General features: G+C 29.2%; 3 protein-coding genes across 3 annotated transcripts; all 3 read right to left on the bottom strand.

Moving 5' to 3' along the window:
• Window positions 1–1745: 1745 nt before the first annotated feature.
• Window positions 1746–2272, bottom strand: LOAG_09648 (hypothetical protein; the record flags this gene model as incomplete). The annotated part of the gene is made up of 2 exons (XM_003145175.1): window positions 1746–1962; window positions 2190–2272. 2 exons carry the CDS (start codon window positions 2270–2272, stop codon window positions 1746–1748), a joined length of 300 nt encoding a protein of 99 aa, XP_003145223.1.
• Window positions 2273–3842: 1570 nt separating this feature from the next.
• LOAG_09647 (hypothetical protein) lies at window positions 3843–6270 on the bottom strand (the record flags this gene model as incomplete). Its single annotated transcript, XM_003145174.1, has 3 exons — window positions 3843–4029; window positions 4372–4526; window positions 6259–6270. The coding sequence occupies 3 exons, from the start codon at window positions 6268–6270 to the stop codon at window positions 3843–3845; spliced, it is 354 nt and encodes a 117-aa protein (XP_003145222.1).
• A 2630-nt stretch (window positions 6271–8900) lies between these two features.
• LOAG_09646 (hypothetical protein) lies at window positions 8901–9789 on the bottom strand (the record flags this gene model as incomplete). Its single annotated transcript, XM_020447986.1, has 3 exons — window positions 8901–8961; window positions 9103–9247; window positions 9586–9789. The coding sequence occupies 3 exons, from the start codon at window positions 9787–9789 to the stop codon at window positions 8951–8953; spliced, it is 360 nt and encodes a 119-aa protein (XP_020301834.1). The 3' UTR covers window positions 8901–8950.
• Between the last annotated feature and the right edge of the window lie 222 nt (window positions 9790–10011).

Genomic DNA, 10011 nt, shown 5'->3' with positions numbered 1-10011 from the left:
GAGAGAGAGAGAGATGTTAAAGCAGTAAATGTCCTCTAGAAGAAAGCTTTACAAATAAATAACAACATTAAAGAAATTGTTCATAAACATTACAGGAATAGGTATTTCTTCTTTAAAAACTGGTTCTTTCTTTCTTTTCCAAATTCACTCATATTAGGAAGTTCATTTTTGGTGACAGTCTTTTGATGACTACTAAAAGCCTTCACCTTAAAAGTTCCAGCTAATTATTTTAGATTATTCAGTAATATTAATATAATAATGAGATTATTCGTAATTACAATAATACAACAGATTTCGTGGAAGTTGGTTTTTGTCGAAGAAGTCCTCACTATGTATTGATTGGTACCGACAAGTGGTTATGTGGAAGGTTTGTTGGTTTGGGAATACTTACTTTTCTTTTCTTTAAGGTAAAATAAGTGTCGTCGAATAACACAGGTAGAATCGTTTACAGGATTCATCTGTAGATTCTCGTAAAAATGTTTGGGAAGATTGGGACTGGCCCCAGGTGATTGACTTACCTGTTTATATGAGGGGAACGTTCCTACAATGTACATATTATCTTCTAATGGATTTCCAATAAATTGCAATAAAGTTACAATCGAAGAAGCTTTGTTTGCTACAATAATTTGCATGGGAATATAAGCTTGTTTATTCAACAAAGAACACTGTAAGCTTTGTTGCTACAATCCAGACATTACAGTTAAATTTGAATAATAAATCAATAGCAGATAGATCAGAATTTAGTTCACGGGTAAAAGTTGAATAAATGATTCATCACTTTCAAAGTATTATTATTGTTGTTTTTGTGGAATGAATCACTTATGTAAAATATTCAAATTAAACAACTTTTATACATTATATGGATAATGTTATATCTACATTCAGATATTTAAAAGTACTTCACTTTTTCCCGACAATAAATTAAAAAGACGGGAAAGTGTGATTAATCATTCTTACAGTATTAAAGCTATCCAGTATAAAAAAGAAAAAGGAATGTTTTATACGACGAAAAGAGTAATCGTTGTCATCTGATGAGCACTTTCTCCTATATGATGTCCAGTTTAGTGAAATTCTAAAAAATTAATAGAGCAATGAAATGTATGTTTATCTGCTAGCGATAATATTGTCATTTGATTCCTTTTGAGGAGATCCATTCATTTTTATTTTTTACTAAAAGCCACTAAAGTATACAATTGATGACTAAAACAATGCAATCCTTCTAGAAGGAATGTATCAAATCTGAACACATAGTGATGAAAGCATTTCAAACAGCAGAAAAGAGTGAAATGGAAGTTTGTCGTTGAAATTGTCGAGAAATTCTCGTCTGTCTTCGAAGTCATCATTTATTATGACAATGACAACAGCAACGAGTGATAGCGTGTTCAATCAACGAGACAATGAAATTAGCCTGAATTGATAGTACTCATCAGATGCCTTACTCATGATCACTTAATTCTCCTTTCTAGGTAAGGTAAAGTTTAATTTACTGCTCGTGCATATAATTAATGAGAATACATTTACAAATAACGCATGCTACCAAGAGGCTAATTAATGGAACCTTCGGCTCAATTCATAGGCCATTCATTAGTCATATATTAAGCTTAAACTTATATATCTTTTTCCCTTAAACAGAATCATTTCTTCCCACTGAAACTTCTACTGCAACTTATAAAACCAATAACAAGAGAAGACGAAATTCTCTTCAGATGTAACAAATGATACTGTAAGCAGCTATTGCCCAAAAGCTAGTAAAAGTAGTTTACTTCCGAAGCATTATGTGTTTGTATACTTTCATGATGGGGTATGATAGATGTAGTTATGCTTCCAGAGGTAAGAATTTTAGATCTGATCGTTGTTGATAGCGTAGAAGATGCTAGTGATGGAAGGAATGAAAGCAGTAGTTTCATTTTCTTAATAGATTGGCTTGGGTAAATATACTTCGATTCTATCTTAATCGATAGACTAGAATATGGTGACAAGATTCAGGATGTGAGATTAGGGACGCTTTCCTAGACATGTGACAAAGATTTTTCCTTCTTTTTGAACGTTTAATATTTCTATTTTAAATGCTCAACGAAAAATGCTAACTTTTGAAGAATTTTTCATAAATTGTTATTTATTAAAAACATTTCAAAAGAAAAAAATAAAAAAAAAGGAGTGATGTGACAAAAATGAAGTGAAGTGCAAACGGTTGCTCCCATTTAGGCGAATTCGCAAAACTATTTCCTTTGTTTTCTTCTTCTTGTCCTTCTTCCATTTCATTATCACTCATTTTACTCGTACTTTTCCCGTAACACTTGATTTCATCATATTGTCATGTGTTGTCAACTTATGTATCATCACTTTAACAAATTTCGATCAATTTATGAATTAATTCTTAATTTTTTTTTTTTTGTTTAAATCAACCATAAACTTACAATGGCTTCTTTATTCCCTGAAATAGTACTTCATATCTCACTCCAACCAAGACGATATACGATACTTGTAAATGGAATTATCAGTTATCGTGAGATTATGTACTATCTTAAAACTCCTAACTCTTTCTGAAACATTGCAATGTCATCGGCAATTCAATTATGTTTCATATAACTGAAACTGAACGAACTGAAATTAAGAATTTATTATGTCACATTTACATTTAAATGTTACGTGAAGGAATTGAACTTTATTAAAAAGAGTATCCGATGAAGTAATAAGTTACAGGATAGAGGAACACGTTGCTGGTTCATAAGATTTTTGATGAAATGGCAGTATGCTTCGATAACTTGGAAGCTTGTATGAGCTCATTTTATTCCTTCCCTTTGCTATTTAAATCTTATTAAAATTATGATTTGAAAAAACAATTTTATAAATTAACACCAAGTTAATCCTATAAGAATTTATACCATAAACATCTTCCACAAGTCATAATATCTTCGTTCAAAGTTATTCTAAAATAATTATCAAAATTTAAGGTTTGAAAAGTTGTATTGGATGGCAATGTATTCATGCTGATTTCTGTAATGGTCTTACAAACAAATATGTATGTTTACCAATAGATAGTCGTTTCCTATCGTAAGTGATTACTTTCATTTCTTTTTCAGATTTGTACAAAGTCTAAACGTTTCGAATTAAATTTTGAGTATTTTCTTTAGATGAAAAGGACGGAAAGTATTGAAAAGAAAATTTATTAATGTGACATAATGAGGTTTGTTACGGAGAGTGGAGTATTTTCCAGTTCAAATCAGGAAAAAGGAAATTCTTAAAACTTCCGGTTCGATCCAAGCTCTTCTTCTTTTTTTTTTTTGGTTACAAAAAATTCTTCATTTAGTTTTAATCTTATCATTTAGAAAGTTATTTCTTTTAGTTTCCAAAACAAATTACTTGGCATATCGTTGTTATCAGCCAAGTTCTTATCATTTTAGATTGATAATGCTTGGATCATTTCTGATTGTTCTATTATGCTGTTCAATGCTAGTTGCATGCTATGTATGCAAATTGCTACAAATTAGTATACGACATTCGATTCCAACAAATTATAAAGTAACATTTCCAAATCGAATACCATTTCAAACATCATCCTCCATACATGTTTAATTAATAATGTGAAATCAAGACAATTAACATTGATTATTGATTGTTGTTCATTTTTTTAATAAATCTTTTCATTCATATATGAAAAGAAACCAAATGATGCAAAAATAAATTGAATATGCAAATGAATCGTTGTAATTCATTTGATAATATTATAATATTCGTTATGAATTTTATTAATTATATGAGCATTTTATTGATAAAATGTATGAATTTGTGAACAAAGATATATAGCTTTCTTTTTTTTTTTAAATATTCTATTTAAATGATTAATTGTCAATTCTGACCGTGGCATAATCAATAGATGCTTGAAATGCTTGATGATGAACTGGAGGGAGTGGAATAATCCGGATATTCTTCTTTATTTCCGGAACATGCAAGGTATAATCCAGAAGTGCTACTTTTGCCCTTGGTCCAAAACTAACACGTCGTGCTGTTCGAGCTAACCAATTCGTGCTGGAAAAATCGACTTTATAAGCATGCAATAACTATTTTTACGTTTTTGTTATTCAGTTAATTATCATAACAATAATTATCATATGAAGTGATCGGAAAAAATCTATAAGAAAGGGATGGCTTAAGTTAGCTCTGTTTCGCCTTCCGTTTAAATCGCCCTTTTAATCAGTTCAATACCATATCCTTGTTTGAGAAATTTATAAAATTTATATCAGTTTAAAATGTTTTAAATGTTTTTTTTTTTTTTTTTGCATAATCGAACCATTCACGAAATTAAGTTGCAGTTGGTCATCTGCGAATAACAAGGCATTAATTATAAATGTGTTTCAAAATGTCACCAACTTGCTGACAATTTCTTCAGTGATATTCTTGAACAGTCTCACATGTAGTGAAATGAGTATTAATAACAGGATTGAAATACAATGAAAAATGTTTGGCACAACCAACAAAATTACTGTCCACAGAGCGATTGCATTAGATGTATGCTGACATGTCACCTGAATTGCAAATGTCACCAAATATATTCCGTAACAGTGGTTTATTTGCAATTGATAAACATATTATTTAGCATTATTGGTATTGTTGGATAAATTTCAAGTTACTATAATTAGGCTTAAATAGGAATCATAAATAGAATGAACACATTTTTACTGATTAGAAATAAATTTGATTGCTTCTGCGGCATTGAAATTTATTTTCTATTTGTAAAAAACACTTTTTTTTCTACAAGAAATTGTAGAGATAATTGAAAAAATTGTTGCTGAAAAAGGAAAAAGTTAAGCGGCTAAGGTAGTGTTGTATTATCAGTTGTATTATCAGATATTATCAAAATGAATAATTGACCTTTTTTTTTAGCCAATACTAGCCAAATACTAGCTTTGTAATTTTCAATTAATCCTATCCATTTGTGTGGATATTTCCTAGCATAAAATATTTGGTTAAATTATAGAAACTTATTGTGACAGTTAACTATCAAATAGTGACCGTTTGTGTGGACACTTCCTAGCATAAAATATTTGGTTAAATTATAGAAACTTATTGTGACAGTTAACTATCAAGTAGTGACCGTTTAGTGCAAATTTAGCTTAAAAAAGTTGCTTCAAAGATTCATTTTCATTTGATTTAAAAATTATTTTTGTGGTTGTATAAGATAAGAAAACTCCAAAATTAGCATAATCTTGTGAAAAATTCATTTTTTTTCCACCTTCCCATTTTTCTTCAAAATCTGATCGACTACATAGGGACTGATTAAGACTGAATAGTTTTTCGACAGTTTCTCGTCTCGTGTAGTTGTGGGAAAATTAGAATTATTCCTCTTAGTTGGTTATTTTGAATTCCAAAGTTTGAGTCACTAATCTCATTGCCTTTTCATCTTACAAAGCTTTTGTTATCTGTTATTCTGAATTTATTTTTTTTGAAAAAAAAGAACCCATTCAAATTTTATTTTTTACTCAAGATCTAAAATCATTTGCATGATGAGATAAAAATTATCAATGGAAAGAGTAAAGTAATGAGTATCAAAATGATACGTAATGTAATATTTATTTGAGAATTTATTTAATAAAAGTGATAAATTTTAGGAAAGTATAAAAATGCAATTACTTTTATGAAACTAAATATCTTCAATTTTCCTCAAATTCATAATGATCTGTAATCATTTAACAAAGCTCTTTTCGTTTAATTACTATTGATTTTTGCTATGTTATTGATAGCAATAGACATAAACTTGAAAACGTTGCTTATTAATTAGTAATCGAAATCTGCTCCTTCATTTTGAAACCAAGATAGGATAGTAATTAGTTCTTGAAAGTCAAATAGGACAGATCTTGAAGATAAGAAGGACAGAAGGACAGAAGGACTTCCTTCCATGCATATGCAACATTGAAAGTTTGAAAGTACCTTTAGCACTTTGTTAACGAAAGTCAGTACAGTGGGATGTACCTGATGATGATATGAATGTTAATGTCATGTTTAAATAAAATAAGCACTAAGCTTATTATCGAATAGCCGAATTTCGTTTAATTAAAAATTCAATGCGATAAATATGAATTAACTGTTCGAGAATTATTTACCCACAAATTTGATTCTTCCATATGGTACCTCTTCTATTAACTATCTCTTTCCCTTCATTTGAAATAAAAACAAAGGAAAGCTTCCAATGTTTAGAATTGAAAATGAGCAAATCACTAAATCCTATATGATATTACAGGTTAAAATATCATAGCTTACATTACTTGTCATATTAAGCGATTGCAAAATAAACCAAACACAAATAATCACAACCAATCGAATGATTTCTGGTATATAATCAATGATTAAATACTATAAAAATAATTCGAATAAGAAGTTTGTTTTTGAAATTAGCAAGAAAAAAAATGTCTCAAAATATGTATAGAAGTTGGTCCAATTACTGTAATTAGCTAAATTTACATATCGTCATCACAAGAATTCAACTTTTCACTATTTTGGAGAAAGAAGCAAGAAATTGAAATATGATGTACAAGAAGTTGAAATATGTTGTATTCATTCTTCATTAAATGATCCCATAATTTTATTTGATTCCATCAAATCAAAAAGATAACAGGAATGGGATAGAATAAATTGAAATGAAATTCAGATGTTCCTATTAATATGAGTGCAAAACAAGAAGGTTTTTTATTCAAATATAATTTTGTCTATTCTTGTCTGTTTGATATTTTAAGCAGTTTGTTTTTTTTTTTTGCAAAGATGGTTATTAACACAGATTTTAATAAAAAATGATATGTCTAAACAAACATATCTGAGCTGATAACAAATGATTTTTTGTAAAAAGGAATGAAATGTAAAGAAGGAAGAAAGGAAAAAAAAATTTCAAGTTGAAAATTGAAAAAAAGAAGATTTAATTTTGTCATCATTTTTATTGAAAAATGAACTTTTATGTCTCTAATAGCTATCAAAAATATTCATTTTTTTTTTTTTTTAAATTCGAATTTCATCATAAAAGAGTGAAGAGTTTTAGTTCGATTTACTCATTGAATTATTGCCTGTCAATTCAATCTATTCATCATTTCGAGACATTCGTAACTTAAATAGAATTTGTTAGCAATGAAAACTGAGTTTGCAAGCACATAAAAATTAACAAATTTTAATGAAAAAGTAAATAAAATGTTTGAAACAAAAATTTCAAACTAACATTATTTGTGGCTTTGGCAACTTTATCAAATAATAAGCAAAGACCAGAAACTTTTTTAGCTTTATAACATCTCAATGTATCATCTGTTTAACTTATAAAAAAAAAATTGATAGTATGCCAGATTAACTCTAAGTATCTTTGTTGCTTTAATCATTTGATTAATATCATTGTGACAGCAGATCTTGATACATAACAATCATATCATTAGAATGATATAAGAACTATTACTCACTTATTTAAGATTGAAGTAACCTTATCAGAAACTAATACAGCATCGAAAAGACATCAAAAAACAAAAAGACATGGTACATCGAAAGGTAATGGATAGAACTTTGCGGTGTCATCGTAATATCATATTTGGTCACTTCTGAGTCCAGGAATAAATTCCGATTCAACTAGTAGATTTGAAATGATCCATTGTTAAATTTGCATAGGCTGATATGCAACAAATAAGAGAGTATGAGAGATGATTATGATTTGGAAAAAATTTGGATTTGATTGTGGCTTTGAATTCACATTCAATTTGTGCTTCAAATCGATGTAATCATATCAATACTGTTATCACAATAGTTATCTGCAACAATCCAATGATTACTGCAAAACGACCTACAGTAAGTTTTTTTTTCTTATGAAAGAAACTATTATCTCCGGAAACCTGATCATGAATAGATTATCAGGCTGGGGAACTGAGGATGACTTAGCAATGATTAAAGTTAAGAAGATATGGCATAATATTGAAAACCGGTCTTATAAATCATGAATTTTGCGATCTCAAACCGCATTATGTCCATTTACTGCAAGTTACTAAAATTAAAAGTAATTAGCAGAAGTAATGTGAAAGCCAACAATTGGAAAGAGCCATATCCAAGTAGTCAATGGAAAGTTCACTTCGAACTTAGCCTTAATTTTGTGTAACAAGCAAGTATATTCCCTTTGAAAAGTTTATTCAATGAATAGGAATGCGGAGATATATGAGAAATTAAAATTCAAGTGCCCCATCCCGCTTTAGAAACAAAACATCACAACTACAAAAACTTTTTCCATCTAATTTATAGTCATTTTAAAATCTGTGACTTGCATATTATGGTGACAATTGAAGAATGAGGAAGGAAAGAATTTATATTAACAATTCATGAATGCAAAAGCCCTATTGTAGCATTCTTTCCTCTGGCCTTGAAAGCTTCAAAATATGCATTTTTCATTTTTATGCATTTCCTCTTAGCGCTTAAATCTTACTTATATTAAAATCTTTCCAATTGATGAGTTCCGTCCTCACTTACGTTTCATTTGAGAAGTTTTCAATCAATAATTGAAAATGGAAAAAGCATAATGGTAGATGAGAAGGAAGAAGGAAAAATAGAAATGATTTTTTTTTTTTATTTTGAACAAAATAGAAGGAATGAAGCCAGAAAGTAAACCTTTTGGCATTCAAAATTTTTTTATTCAATAAAAGAAAGGAATTTTCATTCATTCAACATTTGCCAAATCTTTCGTTAATTCCCTTCCCTTGTGATGCATCACATTGAGATACTTTGTTTTCTTTTTTTCTTTTTGAAAATTAAATTTAAGAATTTTAGAAATAGAGCCATAGTGATTTGAAGTGATAAGGCAAGAATAATAAGGGTGACAATTACAATAAAAATAAAAGCAATCCGATTTTCGAATTAGAGAGGATGTGTGGGTGGTAATGCGTGCATGCGCAATTCATTCCATTGGCTTCATTTAATTCATGCCATTCCAATGTTTCATTCAATCGTCATCTGCAGTAACATCTCTTCAATAAATTGATTTGTCAAACTTTAAAATCAATATTTTGTGGTTTTTATTATTGCACGTTTGTATATCATATTCAAATCTGGCATTATTTTATGATTTCTTTTTTTTTGAAAATGATGCCTAACCTGGTTCAATTTTGTTGTTGTAGATTTTCTTATGCATAGCATTACGAAGCTTTTTGAATCTTCGTGAATCATTCCTTCCAGAATTATGATGTTTACGAGGACGTGCAGTCTTACTTTTCGTACTTTCTTCCGATTTTTGGTTTGTCTATAAATTGACCAGAATGTAGCAATGAAAGAATGTATGATAGCTAGAGTTGATAAGAATAATGCCAAAACGATAGTTTTAAATAGAGTGGGAAGAGTAGATTTCGACTTAGTAAATTAGCAAAGTAAATTAAATTAGCAAATTGGTAAATTAAAAATTAAAAATTCTTCATTACAGAAATTTCTTTCACGAAAATTCATGAAATCATTGAAAAAGGACATCAAAAATAGTATGTATTGTACTTAAGAAAGGATTTAGCAGAAAAACGAAGGACACTCCAACTTAAGATTAGTAGCTCTTAACTGGTCAATTCAGGTAAATCAGTCAAGCTAATGTACCTTGGACTTATCGGATTTTGTTGATTTCGATGCTAATGTTGATCGAATGGACTTTGATGATTCTACATCATTTTCGACCAATTTCGCTTTCAATTTTTCACGAACTTCTTTCTCGTAACTCCGGCTTTCAGTTTTTGCCTTCTTTTCCGATTGTTCGCTGCTTCTCTTCCGTTTGCTGCTATCTTTCCCACCTGTAAAGGTCATTATTTGAAATGAAATTAAGATAAAGTACTGTAATAAAAGTAAAGTATATTCGATCTTGATACTGTAAATGTTCAATTTACTGGTCAAAAATGTTTTAAAATTAAGTAGGTATTGCATAAATGTTTACTTAGTCTTTTCTAGAAGTACCGATAGTTCAATCATTACCAATTATTCCGCCTATTTAAAATAACGATAGTTCAATCATTACCAATTATTCCGCCT

Source organism: Loa loa (assembly GCF_000183805.2).
Source record: "Loa loa unplaced genomic scaffold supercont3.2, whole genome shotgun sequence".
Classification (NCBI taxonomy): Eukaryota; Metazoa; Nematoda; class Chromadorea; order Rhabditida; family Onchocercidae; genus Loa; species Loa loa.
The sequence above is the reverse complement of the archived record's forward strand: the minus strand, read 5'-3'. Positions and strand labels throughout refer to the sequence as shown.